The sequence below is a fragment of the Candoia aspera genome, chromosome 6 (assembly GCF_035149785.1).
Source record: "Candoia aspera isolate rCanAsp1 chromosome 6, rCanAsp1.hap2, whole genome shotgun sequence".
Lineage (NCBI taxonomy): Eukaryota > Metazoa > Chordata > Lepidosauria > Squamata > Boidae > Candoia > Candoia aspera.
Genome location: NC_086158.1, coordinates 21,870,862 through 21,891,816, shown reverse-complemented (window position 1 = coordinate 21,891,816; position 20,955 = coordinate 21,870,862). Strand labels below are relative to the sequence as shown.

Here is a 20,955-nt window from a genome sequence, read left to right as displayed (position 1 = left end):
TGTCCTATTGATGTGATTGATGCAAGGTCTTGCCTTTTTACCTGGGAGAAGTTTCATTCTGTGAGTCTCAAGTAGGTAGGGTTCTTGGAGCTATTAGCACAGTGACCTTTATGTTAGATCCATGCCCCTCCTGACTGGTCAAGGCCACCTTGGAGATGACATGTAGTTAGGTCCAAATGGTGGTGAATTCATCTTTGTGTGAAGGGGTAGTACTCCCTGGCTTGAAAGAGGTGGTGGTGCATCCCCCCTTCAAGAAATGACACTGAACAATTTCCATCTGGTCTCTAAGTTCCCCTTTATGGGGAAGATTGTGGAGAAGGTGGTTGGCCTGCAGTTTCAGAAAGCCCTGAAGGAAATAGATTATCAGGACCTTTTTCAGTCATCAGGATGGAAAATGCTATTGAGACAGCATTGATCATGCCTGATCATGCTCATACTCGAGAAGGACCAGGTTAGGGATGGTGCAACTATCCTAATTCTTCATCGTCTCTCAGTGGCTTTTAACATCATCTGTATAGACTTGGGGGGTTGGAAGTGGGATTCTCTTTCTTTCTTTAAGGCCAGTTCCAGATAGTGCTGGTGAGGGGCATAAGTCAAACCAAAGTTCCCTGCCTTGTAGACTTCTTCAGGGTCTGATGCTTTCCCTTCTATTTAACATCTATATGAGACCACTGAAGCAGATCATCTGATGGCACGGGTTCAGTTATCAGTATGTTGACAATACTGACTTGTATATCTCAACACCTGATTGACCAAGTGATGTTTCTGAAGTGCTGTCACAGTGCCTGGAGACTATTAGGGTCTATATGGAGAAGTACAGGCTCAGGTTCACCCTAGCAAGAGTGGATAGCTTTGGATCCAGAGATTGATCATGGCAGGGGATTTTCCATGTTCTCAGTTGGGTTAAACTTTCCCAGATGGAACTGGTATGCAATTTGGGATCATCCTGGATTCATGGCTCTGGAAGAGCAAGCAGTAGCCATGGCTGGGAGGGCTTTTGCACAGATTTATCTTGTATACCAGCCACATCCCTTTCTGGCCCAACGTACTCTTCTGGTGGTCACTTGTACTTTAGTCACCTCCTATTTGCATTCCTGCAATGTGTTCTGCATGGGTCTGCCCTTGAAACTGACTCAGAAATTACAGGTGTCTGGAATGTGACTGTGCAAGTAGTTAGGGGCTTGTTTCAGTACATGTAGCACCTCTATGTCATAAGCTGCAATGGTTATCAGTTGATTCCCAGGTGCAATTCAAGATGCTATAAAGTCTTTTTATGAATCGAGGCTTGAGTAGTGACAGAACTACCTTTCCTCAATTATGCCTGCCTGTCCTGTAAGATATGGCAGGGTGGGCATGCTCTGGTTCCATCTACAAAACAGTGAGTGAAGGAATGTAGAGCTAACCTTAAACAAGGAAGAAACAGGTGAAATCATTAAGGGAATTCTTGCAGAAAGGATTACACAGCCCTGAGAAACAGGGAAGGGTGAGAAAGAAACTCAAAACAATTCCAGCTTGATTTTGTTTAGTATAAGATGGGACAGAGAAAAACTTGGACAGGCTTTCAACATTCTGTTATTCTACATTACTACAATAAAGAGCATTCCCATAATCCCTGCCATGCCTATTTACTGTCTACCTCAAACAGCTGACCCAATGTCATGTCATGAAACCCCTCCGGTATGCCTTCTCTACTGCCGCTCCTAACTTTTGGAACAGCTTTCCCCATGAATTCTGTTTGGCCTTGACCCTGCTGCCCTTCAGAATAGTATTAACAGTGTGGCTTTTTTCAGCAGGGCAATTTGTGAACCACCTGAATGGTTGCTACTTGACTTTTGTTGCACTGTTGTTAGTGCATTTTGGTCCTGGGACTTTTTTCATCATGTTTTTAACCCATTGTATAGTACTTTGAGTCATTTTGATGAGGTAACCCTGTAAATTGAGTAAATAATATTCTTTCTCCCTTTAGAATGATGACAAGTTTGCAAAAGGCATCAACCGTTTTGTAAGAGAAGATCCCACTTTCCAAGTCCATTTTGACACTGAGAGCAAAGAGACAGTTGTTTCAGGAATGGGAGAACTACACCTGGAAATCTATGCTCAGGTGATTGTTGAAGTTTAAGCTGGGAATTATGCTGTTTTGCTGTCACTTGAAAAAAGCATTCCTTTAATCTGGCCTGAGGGAATCCAGTACAATTACTAGTTCCATATCTCACCGAATAAATCATGCAGTATTGATGAACATTCCCTGCTAGCAGTTTTTTGTATCATAATAGCTGAAACTCAGGTTTCCATTTTTACAGTTAGAGGATTTGGACCAATGCATTTTTACTAAAGAAAAAATTCTACTGCATATTAGGAGGCAAGGTTGCATCTCTTACATGTATAAGATATTCTGCGTGGGGAAAAAACCAAGTACCTTCTTCCTCCCCAATTTTAGCTTGAATTTCTTCCAGTGACAGCACTGTTGGAATTCTATTGCTTAATGTCATTAAGTTAGGCTGCTTAGCCAATATATATCTATTTGGCAACACATTTAAATCAATAAAACCTTTGTGTTCTTTGTCTTTAGCGAATGGAAAGAGAATACGGTTGTCCTTGTGTGACCGGGAAGCCTAAAGTAGCATTCAGAGAGAGCATTGAGGCCCCTGTACCGTAAGTATTCAGCCTAGTAAGTAAGTGCTGCCAAACCAAGGTCAGAGGACATTTGCTTAGGTTCTTGGATCATATACAGAATTGGAAGGGTTTCTAAAACCTCCGAATAGTATTTTTTCTAGCTATATGTGGTTGTTTTCATCTCATTAGTTTAATAACCTGTAAGAATTAGTTAAAATCACTTTGACTGGCGACTATTCTGTGTTACTTTTACGCCATGCTGTGGATGCCATAGAACTTGCATGTGCCAAGGAATAATTTCCTGTGAATAAAAAACAACAAATATTAGAAATTTCAGAGTTTTAGGGAAATCTGGGATGTGTATTTCATTTCTGGATATAGTGCCAAAACATGGTTCTGCTCCTTTTTGGCACTTTATGCCATTCTCTATTTCTTTCCTCTTTTCCTACCTTTTTTTCCAATTCATAAAGATTATTGAACTGCAGACCAGGACAATTCAGAATGTGGGTCAGAAAAAACGACATCCTAAAATATTGTCTGATACGCTTTTACTTCACTGCTAGGTTTTCAGATCTGTAATGCAAATATGCTCTAAGCTTTTGAATTGTGCAACAAAAAGTTTGCAAGGCTGCTGTAGTACTGTCCAGGGTGAAAAATAGAGAGGAAGTTCACAGCCCTAATAAGTCGACCTTTGTGGGTCATAATATTTGAGTTTGTGTGTGTGTGTGTATCTTCACCCTTGTCCTTTGTACTTCTGCCATTTCAGTTCCCACAGCCTTTTCTGAACAATATGAAGTACCATCACTGATTTTTCCCATATCTGCAGATTTGCTTGAAAGAGGGTTTGTTGGCTGGCATTAGCTGGTAATGCTATGAAACTTTTGGGAAAAGCTTAGGAGGTGAACTTTGCTCTAACCTTGGAACCAACTTACATCTTACAAAAGGGCTCCACCTGCAGATGACACTAAAACTGAGTGAGTGGCTAAAACTTTAGAGAGCAAAGCCACATTTCAAAATGAGCTTCACAGGCTTGAACATTGGGCAAATCTAGCAGGATGATTGATTGCTCAGGCTTATGGGCCACTCTGAGCAGCACACATTCCACAATTCAGTTAAGAAAAATAGTAGAGCCAAATGGCAACACGTAGAAAAAATATATGCACATATCCAGCCAGCAGGATTGTAATAACCCAGCCATGCCCTGTTGCTACATCCTCAGGAGGCAATCAAGTATCCATCTCCATCTCAACGGCCCTCTAGAACAGCCAGGTCTTGGTAGTCTTCTGGAATTCCACCAAGGAGGAGGCTGCACTTAACTTTGCGGGTAGGCTGTTCCAGAGAAGCAGCCTGACGTTGGAAATGCTCAACAGTCAGCTCCTGCATCTAGCTAGGAAAAAACCCTAAATGCACAGGTATAGAGAATTTCTAGTCTCTGTGATTCAATTCAGGAAAACAAAGAATGTCCATCTTTGGTTAAATTTGGGTCATAAAGTAGTAAAGCCAGGACTGTATTGTGCTCCCTATTTTCTTAAAAGTCTATACGGATATCCAAGGTTGCTAGCTGGGCAAAAAAAAGAGGGCATCCAGATCAAAGGATATGATAGTTCATTTTCCACTCCCTTTAGTAAAAACTACTGTAGATGCTTAGAAATCAGCAGGTGAGGTTTCCATGGCACTCTGTGATGTCTTATCATTTGCTGCTTGCTGTTATAAAAGAACAACTGTGACTGCTAGTTGAGAAATGGTATCTCTATAGGCATTCTGATTCCCTACCAAGAAGTTTTTGATCAGTATAACATGAATATGAATTTTGAAACTGAATTTAATATATTCAGTTTGACTGTTCTCTGGACTTGGAAATCTTATTCAATCCCTGCTGCTCTTCTCAACAATTACTATAAGCTTTCTTTCAAAATTGCTACCACAGAACTCACAGCCCTGGTATTGTGGTGCTTTGTTTTAATAATACAGAGACAGTTTAGAAGCCAATATATTCCATAGTTTTTCTGTCCTCCCATTGAATTATGGCATTAAGCCCCACTCCTATTCTGGGCACAAGTGCTGGGATCTGCTTCAACCTGAGCAAGAGTGTTACCTAGTTTTTCAGGCTCTTGCTCTTACGTTTTGCTACGTATGAAACAAGTCAGGCTGCACTTAGACTATAGGCTATATCACTGCTCCCTACTTTGGAGCCATTTCTTCTGCATTCAGTTTAGTGTCCTGGACTGTTACCTGGACAGCTACTCCAATGTTGTTGGTATATGAAAATAAGATGCTTAACTTCCTCTGTGCCATATATTTTTTTTAACTTTTACAATAATGTTACTTACCTGGGAGACAATCTCATGGAATAAAACCACATAGGAAAATTCAAGATAGTCGTCATTTCTTTTCTGAAACCCATAAAAGGGAAAAGCAGTTCAGAAACTACTGTCAAGCACAGATAATTAATTTTATATGATATGCAGAATGTAAAACATTGGAGAATTGAATAATCAGAAAAGATCTAGTTTCACTTTCTTTTAATCATATAAGCTTGGGGGCAAAGCCCCAAAGTGTAAACAGTTTCTACTGGCTATTGTTGTTTGGATTTTTTTTTCTCCTTTAAAAAACCCAGATAATTATATTCTCTTCATGAGAAATGCTCTTGTATATATAAACAATTTCATGGGCTAAGGCATGACTCTTTGCTTGTTTTCTTGTAATATTAAATCATTAGGGAGTGACCCTTTGGCTTACTGGATTTTTGTGACCTCATATCCCTTATGGTTTGGGGGAGAATACAGAAGGATTTTTTTTTAAAAGACAGCATACTGCAGGAAGTATCCTCTACTGTACTATAGTCTCGTGTTCTTAAAGATTGATAATATGTGATGGAATCATCCAGTATTAGCCATTTACTAGTACAGCTACTTTTGGTATTATCCCTAACCTCAAATAACCTGTTACCAAACTGTAAAAAAAAAATGTGCAGCCATCAGTCCAGAAAATTTGTACATTCCTATTTTAAAAGAACAAAACAACTTAAAAGTAAAATGCAGCAGAGTACTCAGATGTGTTCTTTTTAAGTGGGGGTGGAAATGCCCGGCCTATGGCCTGGATCTGATCTGCAAGGTTTCTGCAACCAGCCTGTAAAATGAACCTGCCTCACCCCTTTTACCTTGCATTTTGTTAGTGTTTTCCGAACTGGTGGATCTTGTAATTTCTGAGTCCCTGGTTTCTCAAGAGGGGAATACCCATTGGAAAAAAACAACCCTAATTGAAGTCGGTTAAGACTTGGACTTACCACTTGTTTGACACTCTGAATTTGAATCATATTGTACCAGGTGTTTTCTGTGGAATTCTGCCATACTATATATCCAGAGGCAACCTTGGCTAAGTTGAAAATCGGCTTCATTTCTGCTGGCATGTATCCAACATCATCTGGAAATAAAAGCAAAAGTTGTACTGAACTAGATCTTGAGAGAGAGAGGAATACAGGGCTAGGCGCAATATTTTGAATGTGCATGCTTTAGCATGAAACATAGGCTTTATAGCAGTGCAGTAAAATTTATCTGGTTATGCAACATGCATTTTCTCTTGTACATCTGGAACTTGGACTTTGATCTGATAGCGATACAGCTGAAATGTCTAGTGAAAACAGATGGGTTAAGTCTGGGCTTGACAAAACTGTGTGGACATGTGTTACTGTTAAAAACCATATCAGAGGGAGTTATAATTTTGCTAGCTACAGATGTCCTATACTCATGTGATTGTTTTGCATCCATGCTGTGACCATAAATAATTTTGATTTACTTATTTAGAAAATGTATATGGCTGCCCATCTTAAATATATAACTCTGGGTGGTGAACACCTTACTAAAAAGACAATATAACTTTAAAAATCCAATAGAGAGGGAAAAAAACCTAAGGCATCATAATAGCAATTTGTTTTGTGAAATACAAATATATTGGGCAAACCCCCGCCCCTAACATCCTGGCCCTAATGCCTGAGGAAAAAGCCAGGTCTTAGCAGCCTTCTGAAAGACTGAGAGGGTCAGGGCCCTCCAAATCTCAAGGGGGAGGCTGTTCCATAGGGGCAGGTCTCATGACAGAGAAGGTTCTGTAAGATTATACTGTTTGATAGAAGGGACTTGGAGCATGGTAAACATGTTACTTTAGCTTCTGTTGGATCTAGTGGAACAGGCAGAAAGACTCAGAGACAGGTGGTCTGGCAAATAATCTGACCCCATGCCATGTAGGGCTTTAAAGGTTCCAAGTGTCCTTCAAGGGCAGCTCCACGTAGAGCACAGTGCAGTAATACAACTGGGAAATTACTAAGGCATGAGTGACAGTGAGCAGAGCCCCCCAGTCGAAGAGTGGATGCAACTTGCACACAAGATGAATCCTTGCAAAGGCCCCTCTGGTTAGAGCTGCCATCTGCTCTTAGAGGAAGACCCCCAGATAGTCCACCAACAATGTCTGGACGAGTGCTACCCCATTAAAAGTTAAATATGAACATTTGACAGATACAGGCAATCTTGTGTATAGCCATGTTAATCTGCTGGAATTTAAAAAAAAACCTCCTGGTATTTTAAGCTAAAGTAACATGTTTACCATGACATAAGTATGCATAGACCATGATTCACTTTTTAAGACTCCTGGTTCATTACCATTATTCATTTGTTTGCTTATTTATGGCTCATAGGAAAAGGAGGAAGTATTATGATATCACAGTGCATACCTTACAGTTTACATATTTGGATATGTCAGGATCCAATTTTGAAAGGGACTGTTTGTATCATGTTGTCATCATGTGCATATTGTCATTTTTTCTACCAATAGCTGCGGATATTTATGCTAAAGGAGGGTAGCATTTCATGTATTTAATGAAATGGGACCTTGTCCAGGTATCTTCTGCCACAATAAACCATTTATCTAAGGGGCTATAAAAGTGTAATAATCCCTATATAGTTTGATATTTGCCTTAGTACATTACAATTTCTTGTGTATCTATCCCTCCCCCATTAATACATACAGGACCAACTGACCATAGCCAATAACTGAATAAGCTAGAAGGTGTTAATATTATATTGTCAAAATAACAATCCATTGGAGCCAACTTAGAGCTTGCCAACAGAAGCTCTTACACCTGGCCCACTAACTCTTCTTGGTGCTTCTTTGCCTATCAAATAACGGTTGCTCCAGCGTGAACTAAATAGTGAAGCAAGCACTGCACTATTATTAACACCTTGGTGAAGCTACATATAGGGATAAGGCTAAGGAACTCCTGGATAGCACAATGATGGAATATAAAAACTCAGTTGAAAAAAAAACCTTTCATCCTTGGAAGTGTTTAAAACAGGGAAGTCAAGCTATTATTATTAATGATTATCATTACGATACATTTTAACCATAGGTTTGGTACATGAATGTAATTATGGTCCAAGATGTGTGATCCCAGCCTACAATTAAGGAAAACATACCTGATTCTGGTTCAAAGAAATGCCAGAAACTTATCCTCAGCTAGCTAATTTAGATGGTGAATGACAGAAATTAAATAAAACCACTGATTTCTAAAAAGGGAATGTATACACAAAGATCTCATAAAAATATTTAAAATGTCTGTGCGTGCGCATGTAGGAGATGGCCACACATCCCAATAAATATGAATATGGTCGGCACTATGGAATTTTGGGTGTTGGAAAAGTGAAAGGCGAAAACTTCCATTAAGAGGTAGGGAAGAGTCACTGGAGTTCCATATCAGCTTTTAGGTAGGAAGATACATTGTAATAGTTTAAGTTTAGGGTGCTCTGCCATTGCTTATTTGAAAACATTTGTAGATGTTATCAGGTAATCCTTGCTTAATGATCATTCATTTAACAACTGCCCAGAATTACGACGGTGCTGAAAATCAAACTTAAACCACTGTCACATCCCTGCGGTCACGTGATCATGATTCAGGTGCTTGGCAACTGTCATGCATTAACAATGGTTGCAGCATCCTGCAGTCATGAGATTGCCATTTTAGACCTTCCCAGTCAGCTTCTGATAAGCAAAATCAGTAGGGAACCGCGTGGTTCACTTAACAACCATGTGGCTTGCTTAACAAGCATGTGATTTGCTTAATGACTGTGATGATTTGCTTAACAACCACCGCAAAATGGTCATAAAATTAGGTCTGGATTCACTTAGCGACCTAAATTCCAGTCCCCATTATGTTCATAAGGTGAGGACTACCTGTATTTAACTTCAGAGTGCAACATTTCAAATGGCAACATTTTGTTTACCTGGTATATTTTGGGTCTCTAATGGGTCTGTCAGGTTCTGAATTCTGTTGTAGAATGTGCTGTCTGCTTCCTTTGAATGAGTCTCAAACTCTCCTTCCATAGTATAATGTACTTCAGGAGCAATACGTGTGTCCTTGTGATAAAGAATCTCAGCTGTGCAGTTCACAGAACTGCCCTGTTGCAGAAACAATTGAACAACTTTAAAACTTCCATAGGTATTGCTAGCAGTGTGTAATTAGAAATAACATTTGGCTTTATTTTAATTTACAGTAAACTTGATGCCATCTGAACAAGATAGATCAAATCTTACTTTAGAGCAGTGTTTCTCAACCTTGGCAACTTTAAGATATGTGGACTTCAACTTGCAGTATTCCCCAGCCAGCATGGCAACTTTAAGTATTCATAAATACCCCTTACTAAAATCATTCCTTGGATCAAAGATGCTCAGAATAATAGTAGGAAGTTCTCTATTCAAGGAAAATGTCATACTGATTTACTTTCCTTCCATTTTTGGCAATTTCTTTCATAATGGCTGAAAAATGTACAACTATCTTCTGTGGTGGATTCTGTTGTTCTGATTTCTTTCTGCTCCCTGACATGTCACCAGCACCATTTATGTAGAAAAGGTAGAAGAAATTTTATATTTAACCTCCACATTGTATTGGAGGATAATTCATTAGCAAGAATTTGATCTGTATGTGAGCTAAGGCCTCCATAAAAAAAAAAAGAGCTAAATGAGATCATATCACAGTAAGTCCTGTTCTTTTTAAAGTGGTTCTATATTTAAAACTGTTTTTGAGTCAGTATACACTTTTTCCTCCTCTTAGGTAGCCCATATATATGCTGGCATCAGATGTGTGTTAGGGACCTTCCCCCACCAGATGGGAATAGAGATTTGGGAAGGGGGAGTGACTTTAAGACTTCACATCTAGACTGGGAAGAACAGTAAGATATGGTTTTGTTTTAACTACAGTTGCTGGGTTCATATGTCATGCTAAGCCATAAAACATGATTGATTAGTTACAGTGGTTGACTTCAAACCAGATTTCATTATGACAGCTTAGCATGCTGCATAAACCCAGCAGCTGTGTTACTGAAGAAAAATTCCTTTTAAGAAAAAATATTTTTTTTAAAAAAAAATACTGAAGTCAGGAGGCATTTCAGAGATGAATTGATTTGTTTTGCATAAGTCTTCATGAATTCCAATTCGCTTTTTCTTGGCTTTGCTGCAATAGACTAACACAACTATTTCCTTTGGAAACTTAATTGTAAGTAGTTTACTTGGAGAGCCGGAAATCTCTGTGTAGAAATATGGATTCTGCTTGCCTTGAAGATTCATTGACACAAGAGGATTTGGGCAGTCTAACTCTAATGGCTAGTTCCTACAAATAAGTAATCATTCCACAAACATTCAGATTTTTAGCAAACATAACTTTCATGTGATAATCTCCTGCTGAATTTTGCTTTATGCAGAGGAGGAAATGCTTGTCCCAGCTGTACAAAATATGAAATGCTTAGTCTCCATGATTATAAAAATATTTAGGATTAAAAGTCCTGGATGGGCCATTGATACAAAGTCATTACTATATACTATGAACTTTTCTTTAGAGCTAATGCTTGCTTTGATTTGATGTAGTTTTGGATCAACAAGCCAGACTTTCAGTCATGTAACAGGAGTTTTTGTCATTTTCTTTCCCCACACTGCTGTTCCCTTTATACCCCTTTATCTGCCCTGACAGATCTCTCAAGCCTCCAGAGCAGATCTGGAGGACACACCTGTTCTGCTGCATAAATGTTGGATTCTACTCTATGTCAGGAAAGACCTCAGACAGGAAATATGCAAGGGGAAGTCCTTATAGCATTTTCAGGCCGTGCAAGGAATGCCTGCAGTTCTCAGAAATCCCCAGTGCATTATATCATGGGGGGGGGGGGGGGCGAGATGAGAATTTCCATCACCCTCATCCTGCCACAAGTGTGTGGGAAGTCTCTTCTGTATTTTCTTTCTCAGAAACATTGTGTTTGTGACACAGGCTTTTTGGAACTGCCTTGTGCTAATAAAGAAGCTGTGCAAGCATTTAGCTCTTTCCCAGCAAAACCTTAAATCCGTTTTGCTGGACGAGGGTGCGCTTTGAATTTTCTCTCTCTCTAGCAGTTTTTCATTACCATTATTGCTATTTGCAACCATGAGACAGTGATGGTGTGAGGATTCCTGCACTGGGCAGGTGGTTGGACTAGAAGACCTCCAAGGTCCCTTCCAGGCCTATGATTCTGAGGAAGTTGGCTTAGAAAAAAGGACAGGCTTTAACCTCAGCCCCTACAAACATGCGTACAGAAACACATACCCTAGCAGCCTTCCCTCTGTATCCTCAGCCTTTCTTAAAACAGCTTCCCATATTCCTAATAGTGGCCTGAAAATAGTGATTTGGGACAGGGCTGCCTCTCTCTCTCTCAATAAATAAATAATTAATAAATAAATAAATAAATAAAAATTTAATCACTCCCCATCTCAGAGAACAACTCTATTTACAATAAAACAGGAATAAAATATTAGTTAAAATACAATGAAACAACTAAAATACAATAAAATACAATAAAACATACTATGTATGCTTATTTGGGGTATGTGTGTGGGTGCAGATTAAGGCCTCCAGGAATCCTCTGCATGTATGTCAGTCCCTAAAGGTCACCTACCTTACGCTAAAGAAAATACAGAACCAGAACTTACATTCCGAGTGCTTTCACTTTCTTTCACTTCAAACTTAAGACGGTATTTATGCCCAGTACCTGGAATGTCCTAAAATAAAAAGAGGATTATTACGTTGCTGATCTTGAATATTTTGATAGAGGTTGTTATTCTGTATCTGTTCAGGTTCCTGTTCATTGGAAACAGGAAATAGGAAGATGAGTAAGCAAGGGAAAGGTGTAAAGCAGTGTTTCTCAACCTTGGGAGCTTTAAGATGTGTGGACTCCAACTCCCATGGCTGGCTGGAATTCAGGGAGTTGAAGTCCACACATCTTAAAGTTCCCAAGGTTGAGAAACACTGGTGTAAAGCCTCAACTTAAATGTTGGCTGTTCCCTTGCTGAAAAGTGAAGTGACCGATGATAAAGTGATTCTTTAGAGTTCTGTTGTGTTTATAAAATTCATGGATGTGGCAACATTGCAAGGGTAGAGATACTGTACGCTTACTCCATCCTTTCCAGCTTGCATTCAGATGTTTTGGGATTACCAGTCCCATAACTCCAATTAGTATCATCAGGGCCCAGAGGTTGTAGTTCCAACACAATACTGAAACGTTTTCCGTGATTTGGGGACAGATGCTCTTTTGACCAGATCAGTGTTGTTATCTATGGAGCGCAAACAATTGTAACGATCAAGCTATTTAAAAAATAATTTGTTTAGCATCGGTATTTTCCACTTTTACCATGCCTGGGAAACGCAATGCTGCCGTGACCGTAGCTTGTGGAATATCATTAAGGGGTGATGTACTGGGTTGAAGTCGCTTACATTGCAGACCTGATTCGTACCGTGGGCGAGAAGACAAGTTCGGGAGTGGGGAAGTTTTACTTTGTTTTTACCAGGGAAGGAGGAGCCTCCGGGCCACGGTCCGGGGTTTGCGTGCGTGTATGGGCGCCTCCTGCCGTGGCCGCTTCTTTCAGCTCTGCTTTCCCGTTCTCGGCCGGTCTGTTACTCTGGCTTTGGGGCTCGAAATAGGTAGCCGAGGGGAAGGCATGGGCCTGCCTGCCTTGGCCCGCGCGTTCCCCTCCTCTCCTGCCACAGCTTACCTCCAGGCTGCCTTGGCTCACTCCCTTCATCTCGAACAGGCTGCCGCGCGTGTACGCGATGTAGTGAAGCGCCACGCTGGCGGCTCTGTTGGCCGGGTAGTGGTCCGGCGGGATCTCCATCGCGCACGGAGAGAGTCGCTCGCCGGAGCCGCCGCCGCGGAGAAAGAACTTCCCGAGCTGCGCCTGGGTGGGGCCGGCTGTGGTGCGCAGCGGCTGCTCCGGGGCCGCGAGCACCAGGGAAGCCGGAAGCAGCAGTTGGAGGAGCCGACCGAGGGCTCCGGGGCCGCGGAGGCTCTGCAGGGCTGCAGGAAGGCGCCTGCTCTGGCCGCAGCTTCGGATCAGGAGCACGAGCCGGCCCCGCTAGGAAGGAAGCCGCGGCTCAGAGACCAAGAGATACGGTCCTCTAGGACTGTCGAAATTCCCCCCAAAACTGTTGGGCGGTGTCGACTCCAGACAGAGAAACGAGACGCTCTGCGCTGGCTTTCGGGGTTAATTGGTTCTTCCTGGCCACAAAATACTTGGCGAAGGGATTGCAGCCAGCGTGGAAAGAATAACATCCCATTCCGAGGAATATATGTTTAGGACTAAATTTCGCTGGAATCGAGTCCTCCCTCTCTCCGTCCCTGTCGGCGCTGCAGCTTCGTTAGGCCGTTTACCGGGAGGAGCGAGTCCGGCCTCATCCATGGGACTTCGCTGGGCGGCTTTTGGGGCTGCTGCTCGACCTACATGCCAGCGCTTTTGCGGGGAGTAATGAACAGGGGGAGAACTCTGTACACTGCGTTGAGAAAAGCACACGCTGGCTTGTTCCTTGAGGCATCTGGACACAGGAATTGCTCTCTACCAGTCTTTCTCAACCGTGGCAACTTTAAGATGTGGGGACTTCAACTCCCAGAACTCCCCAACCAGCATGGGGAACCAGCATGGCTGGCTGGGGAATCTTGGGAATTGCGGTCCAGACATCTTAAAAGTTGCCAAGGTTGAGAAACCCTGCCCGCTACAGAAGGCCTCCCAAAGACTTGCAAATTGCTGTTAACGCTTTCAACACCTTCTTTGGGTCATCCATCCTATAACAGTATGCTTTGTGTGCAAAGAGAGAATTTCTGCATTGTTTTCTATTAGTAGCCTCTCACATAAATCAAAGGCATTGTAAAGCTATTAGTTTACATAGTTATTTATAGGTTACCCCATAATAAAATGTTCCTTGGTGTCCCCCTAAAACAATGTTTTAAAAGGAAAAGTCTTAATATAATGATACAGGTGTACTAAGTGTAGCACTATCACACCCAGAGGGGGAGCCTGGACTGTTCACTTGTGTGAGAAACTTGTGTTTGAAAATTGCCTGCCTGTCTGCAGATGAGTGTTGAATCACACAGACAGAAAAGCTACACGCCACCCTAACCTCTAAACGCAGTATTAAACAACTGGATTAGATGTGGTTTGCCTGCAGCATAATGTTTTCATTTTTTGCAGCTTTGATTATACCCATAAAAAACAGTCTGGTGGTGCAGGCCAGTATGGAAAAGTAATAGGGTATCTGGAACCCCTAGATGCAGAGCACTACACCAAAGTGGAATTTCTTGACCAAACGATTGGGACAAATATTCCAAAGCAGTTTGTGCCAGCTATTGAAAAGGTAATACATATTTATTTCAGTTTTGTTACATTAAATATGAACCAGACATGATTGGAGACAGGCATCTGTATCGTTGTAATTTTCCTTCCAGAGCATAATTGCTTTGAGTTATAACTCTAGTAGACTGTGAGATTTCTTTTCAAGTCAGGATGATAGGAATTGGATCCCAAATTTTAAGTAAACACCAGCAATTTTTGGAAGTTGTGGATTTTTGGGGGGACCATTATAGGGCTTGAGTTCACCCCTCACTTCCCAGGATTTTGAAACCATGCAAGGGCAACTTTAAACGGCTCACTCCTTTTTGCAATAACCTAATTTATAATATTTATGTGGTCGCTAAGAGTCGACAACAACTTGATGGCAATAATCAATCATGCCATTTACAGTATGTTGCTATCTCTAGGGTTTCATTTTATTTTCAATCCTGGACATGTTGTCTTAGCCTAAATACATTTTTATTGCAAATCACTGCTTTGAATCATATTTTCTGTATGTATATATTCAGTAACATTCTGCCTGTTAAAGTCTACAGCAGTGTTTCCCAACCTTGGCAACTTTAACATGCGTGGTCTTCAACTCCCAGAATTCCCCAGCCAGCACGAAAACACTGGTCCCCAGCCAGATTGAGAAACACTGGTCTACACTATTGTTTGGGAGAGAAATCACTAATGCCAAGTTATGCTTTATAGGGATTCCGTGAGGCATGTGAGAAAGGCCCATTGACAGGTCACAAGATTTCAGGGATACGATTTGTCTTGGAGGATGGAGCTCATCACATGGTGGATTCTAACGAAATCTCTTTCATCCGAGCTGCTGAAGGTGCCATGAAACAAGGTAGCAATGAGTTTTCTTGCAAATGCCTTCTCTCTTCTTTTTACTTTTCTCTATAATTTATCAGAATGCTTATATGTAAGTATTTTAAAAACATGGATAGTTCTTTCTATCCAACCAACCCACCACATCAAGGTTTTAATCCACTGTTTCTCAACCTTGGCAGCATTAAGATGTGTGGACTTCAACTCCCAAAATTCCCCGGCCAGCCTTCCTGGCTGGGGAATTTTGGGAGTTGAAGTCCACACATCTTAAAGTCCAACCCTCTACTGAAGTAGGAATCCACTAAGCAGTCTTTAACAAGTTGTCACCTGGTGCTCATTTCAAAACCTTTTGCAAGGGGGAATCCAACTTGGTTCTAGATAGACCGTTTACTGCTTAACAGCTCTTACTATCAAGAAATTCCTCCTAATATGTTTCTTAAATATATATGTATTGCCTTCCTGAATCATTTAGTTTGATTCAGAATTCTTAGAAATATACTTCGTTAATTTTTACAACTTTTACTAGTTAGTGAGGAAGTCACTTCTACATGGCTTCCTTTTAATTCCTTTTTTCCCATGGATGAGAAGGAACTTGTTAGAATTTTGTTTTCTGACAGATTTAATGCTGGCAAACACAATGGTTAAAGCAGATATGACTTAAAATAATATTTTTATTTATTTTTTTAATAAATTTATTCACCACCCATCTCCCCCTCACGGTGGGACTATTTGAATGGTTGCTATACTGAATAACATGGGTAATGTTACTAACCTCTATCTTGTGTGAGCTTTATATATAATTGTATTAGCTGGGTAACACCTAAATGTATATTGAATGATATAACTTTAAATTTCTGGAGAATAAGTCACTGTAAAAGTAAATAATGATATAATTCCTGATCATTTGTTCATTCTGTTGTTTGATTTATTAGAACAGTTTGCATAATGTTTCAAAACTGAAGATTGTCATAAATTTATTAATAACTCATGCTAGCATTCTGATAAACAGTTAATGTAACTGTTGTTCACAATCTAGAAGAACAACTGATTATTCCCGCAAGCACTCTATTTACAAGGAAGAGTAGAGAGAAAATCATTATAATCACAGACAAAAGTCTTGAACAATGTCTAACTGCCTTACCTTGTCAATCCATTGCCTACTCCAGCTGAAATCATGGAAATTTCTCCCTACCCCAATAAATGTGTGACATACCTGCATACGTGCCTGCCAGTATCCACACTCTGTAAAAGGGCAAGGCCAAGAAAAAATGAAATCAATAGTCCTAATCCATTTATCAAATGAATTATAGGGTAATTATTTTGAGGATAACCATCTTCCTATTAGATAAATATAATCCTTTCTGCAGATATATCTCCACTGAAATTCTCTATTATTTGGTTATGGTGTTACAATGTTTCCAAATTGTTTCATTGTTTACTTGGGTTAAGAGTTCTATTGTGTGGCTGTGCTTGCATGTCAGGAAAATCACATTAAACCATAATGAATGGTTGCCAGTAATAAACCCATTTATATCTTCCTTCCTCCAACTGGCATGGCCATAAAACTGCTTGCCTTGGGGCATGTCATGCAACTGTTCCTTTACAGATAGTGTGTTTTATTGTTACTCAGCTTGATGTGAAAACAAGTCTTTATGTGCTGCAGATTTATATATAAATAATTATTTTATATAAATATAATTATTTATATATAGATAGACCTATTGTGTGTGTAATAGTAAATGTAAAAAGGCATATGCCTGTAAAAGTGTTGTATCATCTCTTGCTTTTTAATCCAGCTCTGAAAGATGCAAGAACATGTATTCTTGAGCCCATTATGGATGTGGAAGTGGTAGCACCAGTTGAATTCCAAGGAGCAGTCATGGCTGGAATTAGTCGCCGTCAGGGTGTTATCACGGGGCAAGATGCAGCTGAAGACTATTTTACCCTCACTGCTGAGGTATGTGTGTACTGCTGAGTGTAATCTAAAGGTACTGTTCAAATAATGATTTTCTTTCTTCAGATCTATTTATCAAAACATTTTCTGTAACAAATCTGAACAGTTAAGTCATTAAGACATTAACTGTGGGCTTCCACCGTGAGTCAGGCTTCTACCCTGAGTCATGGCTGACTGAAGATGTCTCCATGAATGAGCGATGACTGCTGTGAAAGTCAAGTAGGCTGGTCCTTTGAAGCTCTCCAGAGAAGGAGAGAATGGGAGATCACCCACGAGTGCTCTGAATAGCAGTTCCTCGTGAGGAGACCATAAAACAGCGGTCTCCCGTGGGTTTGAGCGCCAGGAGCTGAGGGAGATGATATCTTTGCTTTCAGCAGTGGTAGAACCTATAATAAGGACACTAAGCCAGCAAACTCACTCTCTAATCACATTTGGAAATGTTCAATTTAACCACATTTAATTTGACACCTGGTGAGTTTTACTTTCTTCTTTGGATTTAAGAAATTTTAATCAGAGACTTAAGGATTTAAAATAATATACAACTGGCAAAGAGCAAAAAAAGATTTTGATTTAAGAAAGTTTTAAAATGGATTGGGAGACCAGAGAGATTTGGAATATTGGTTATTTTTGCTGTCAGATTTGAAAAACAAGTATATAATTAAATCATATATTTATGGGAAACAACTGAAACAGAACTAAACCCATATTAGGAACTGAGGCTTGATGAAAGTTGCAGATGGACACTAGAGGGAACTAAAGGACCAGACAGAAAAGAGTTAAAATGGCTAAGCTGGCAATAACTTTTTCTTTTGTTAAAGAGCTTTTTTGATAACTGGACTGAGATACTAATAACTAATATCTCGGAAAGGAAACAGACTTCAATGGACATATTTTTAGAAGATGATGAGAAAAACTTTTAAAAACTTTTACCTGACATAGACATACAGAGTTTGAAGGCATGGAAGACAACAAAATTGAGATTACCAAAATGGGAATACAAAAGACAAATCAAGAAAAGGATCTGGACATGGAACAGCTGTGACAAGAAATACTGGTTGATAGCTCTTTATGGGATTTTCAAAGTAGGCTGGTGAAAGCTTTGAAGATTCCTCTTGAATGCCAAAGATTGATGAAAGATCAAATCCTACAATGTCATTGGAATGATTTAAAGGTTAAGATTGTGGAGAACAAAATATGGAATATAAAATTGGAGTATTTGATCAGGGATAAACCATTTGTTTGATATTTCTGGCAACTCCTAATGGATTTTTGCTGAACCAGGAGCGAAAAGATGACGATTTCTGGATTACTTATAGATAAAAGTTAGGCTATGGGGAGAAGAGTTTTTTTTATTTGTATCTTTAAAAGAGGGTGAAAAGTTATATTCGCTTATGCTCAGTGTGATGAAGCTTGGAAGCCATTTCTTTATTACTGTCTTTGTTGCCTTTTTTTTCTCTTCTACTTTTTTCTTTTCCTTTCCTTTTTCTTTTTTCTGCACCTTCTGAACTTTTATTTTTCTTTTTCCTTCTAGTTTAGTTTGTATTAGTTTTTACTATGTTTATTAAAAACTTCAGTAAAATTATAAAAAAAGACTAACTGTTCATTTTGGTACTTTTATTATTTAAAGTTAATTTGCAAATGCTGTCAGATGAATGATGTGTGGAAAGACAATATCAGGGCTGTATTTTTATGACACAAGAAATCCAGATTTCCTGGGCTGGTTCACACAATCTATGAGTCCCAGTCCTCAGAAGAGGAGGCGAGGGGAGTTGAACATAAGTCTTACAGTTCATACAGGTTTGTACAGGTTATTATTGCAGGTGCAGTAATAAATGTCTTGATGTTTAAGGTGTCATGAGATTCTTTGTTATTAGCAATTAGGTAACAAAAGGGGAATGAAGGAGTTGTGTATCATGCCTTGAACTAAGAAGCTAACTTTCACTGTGCAGTTAGTAGTAGGTGTGCAAGTGATTTGTAAACCCCGATTTGTAATTTTGTGGATGGTCCATAAAATAGGAGAAACAGTTATTACCGGTTATCTCTTTATCACTTTTTTCTTAGGTGGCACTGAATAATATGTTTGGATATGCTACAGAACTACGGTCATGTACAGAGGTAAGTGAACAGATACTTTCTGAGGTTGTTGAAGCAATGTTGTAGTCTTCCAGCATTCATCATTATCTCATTCATATTATCATTTCTACTATAAGACACAACATTTTTTTGGTTTTCATATAGATGCAGCTCCTGAAAATGAGTGATTAAACTTGCTTAAAGTCACAGAGTAGGAGAGAGATCCAGAGAGGAAAGGGAACCCAAATAAGTATCTATAAAGGAACCTAGCGAAAGAAAAGAAAGAATATCTAGGAAATGAAATTGAATAATTTAGAGCAGAGATGATGAATCTTTGGTCCTAGCCACCTGAGATTTTCATGTGGTCTGCTAAGCAAACCCATCTGACTAACAGGGCTTCACGTTCCTGCCACTGTTAGCCACCCCAAACATATTTTTCCTCTGCCTCTTTCTTCCCCTTCAAGGGGGAAGCTCTGACTTTGCCCACACTTGTCTTTTCCCTTTGTGCTGATTCCTGGTAAAGAATAGTTTGTGCTAGTTGGACAGCTTGGATTGGTACATTTAAAACACAGCTATCTGTGCCAGATGAACCACCAGGACAGGTAAATGATTGGATTCTGCCTTCAGACCAAATCTTTTTTGTTATTGATAATGCTCTTGGTTAAGAGGAATTAGAAGAAGAGAAAATGGAGGGAGAAGGGGGTGCAGAGACAAAGATGGGAATGTAGGAAGGTTGGGAGCTTCAGAAAGATGGTGATTTGAAAATCTAGCTTTTTATCTGTAGGAAGAGAATGTATATATTTCAAAGAATTGTAATGCCTTTTGGAAGTGTAAGCTCAGATGCCAGTCCAATTATCAGCTACTACTATGTCAACTATACTTGTAAATTTCTCTTCCACCATATGATACATGAAAGCTAGCACTTTACAATCTAGTAATTGTAAGTTGTTTAAATTATTCATAACATGAGGATGTTTTCTCTTCAGGGAAAAGGAGAATACACAATGGAATACAGTAAATACCAACCTTGTTCATCCAGTACACAGGACGAATTAATTAACCAATACCTTGAAGCAACAGGGCAACTCCCTGGGAAAAAGGGCAAGGTCAAAGGTTAATGCACATTTCCAAGAAACTGCAAACAAGCTGTGTTTGTTGCAAGACTCTTACAGTTGAACAAGTGAAGAAAATTCAGAACAATTTCATCCTGAATCAAAGTTTTGACTTTATTAAGTCATGAAAAGACTGTTGTTTGCATAGAAATTCCATGAATGAATCACCATCTTAATTTATATTAAAAATGTTTTGTTTTAGAGGCTTGATACTAAATTAAGCTGATAATGTTCTTTTCTCCCTTCTGTTTCCTTCTACCCCACCTTAATGCTCTCTGCATACTTCTTTCTCATTTTTGAAGCCTTCCCTTACTTAATCAAAGAATCAAATGCAGGAAAAGCAGCAGATCTCCACCTGAGTTTTTGAATAATTGCTACCAAGTCTAAGCTAGAAGAATAACCTCACCCAGCACTTGTAGTACACAAGGTAGACCTGTAGTATAACATGAACATTTGAGGAATATAGTAATTTATAGCTTTCTAATGATAAGTGAAGGCAGATATTGGGGCAGACTGATTTTTTTCCCTTTGCCGCCTTCTAGAAATCGTGCAGCAAAGGATGTCTTTTAATGTTATTGACACTTCTCCACACTTTGGAATTCATTTCAAGTAAGAATCCCACATATTTTGATGCCTGTACAAAATTTCAGAATTGGTTTTAGAGAGCCCAACACATCAGCTACTGACTGCAATGAGTTCAAG

At 39.7% G+C, this 20,955-nt stretch overlaps 2 protein-coding genes across 3 annotated transcripts in view; one reads left to right on the top strand and one right to left on the bottom strand.

Annotated features, from left to right (window-relative positions):
- GFM1 (G elongation factor mitochondrial 1) overlaps positions 1 to 20,454 on the top strand; it is a 49,240-nt gene extending 28,786 nt beyond the window's left edge. Inside the window, exons 12-18 of the mRNA XM_063306509.1 lie at positions 1,967 to 2,101; positions 2,570 to 2,652; positions 14,137 to 14,299; positions 14,989 to 15,133; positions 16,911 to 17,071; positions 19,130 to 19,183; positions 20,128 to 20,454. Of these exons, the coding sequence (XP_063162579.1) occupies positions 1,967 to 2,101; positions 2,570 to 2,652; positions 14,137 to 14,299; positions 14,989 to 15,133; positions 16,911 to 17,071; positions 19,130 to 19,183; positions 20,128 to 20,259 (873 nt within the window). The 3' untranslated portion in view covers positions 20,260 to 20,454. The remainder of the gene's footprint in view (positions 1 to 1,966; positions 2,102 to 2,569; positions 2,653 to 14,136; positions 14,300 to 14,988; positions 15,134 to 16,910; positions 17,072 to 19,129; positions 19,184 to 20,127) is intronic.
- Positions 1,506 to 12,869, bottom strand: LXN (latexin). 2 transcript variants are annotated; one of them, XM_063306518.1, is made up of 6 exons: positions 12,667 to 12,869; positions 11,608 to 11,676; positions 8,883 to 9,057; positions 5,900 to 6,036; positions 4,944 to 5,006; positions 1,506 to 2,914 (listed from the first exon to the last, which is right to left on the bottom strand). In XM_063306518.1, the coding sequence occupies exons 1-6, from the start codon at positions 12,784 to 12,786 to the stop codon at positions 2,831 to 2,833; spliced, it is 648 nt and encodes a 215-aa protein (XP_063162588.1). In that variant the 5' UTR covers positions 12,787 to 12,869; the 3' UTR covers positions 1,506 to 2,830. The 2 variants fall into 2 exon arrangements, with proteins under 2 accessions (XP_063162588.1, XP_063162589.1); XM_063306519.1 differs by having other exon boundaries at positions 8,883 to 9,059; positions 11,616 to 11,676; positions 12,667 to 12,868.
- Positions 20,455 to 20,955: the final 501 nt, after the last annotated feature.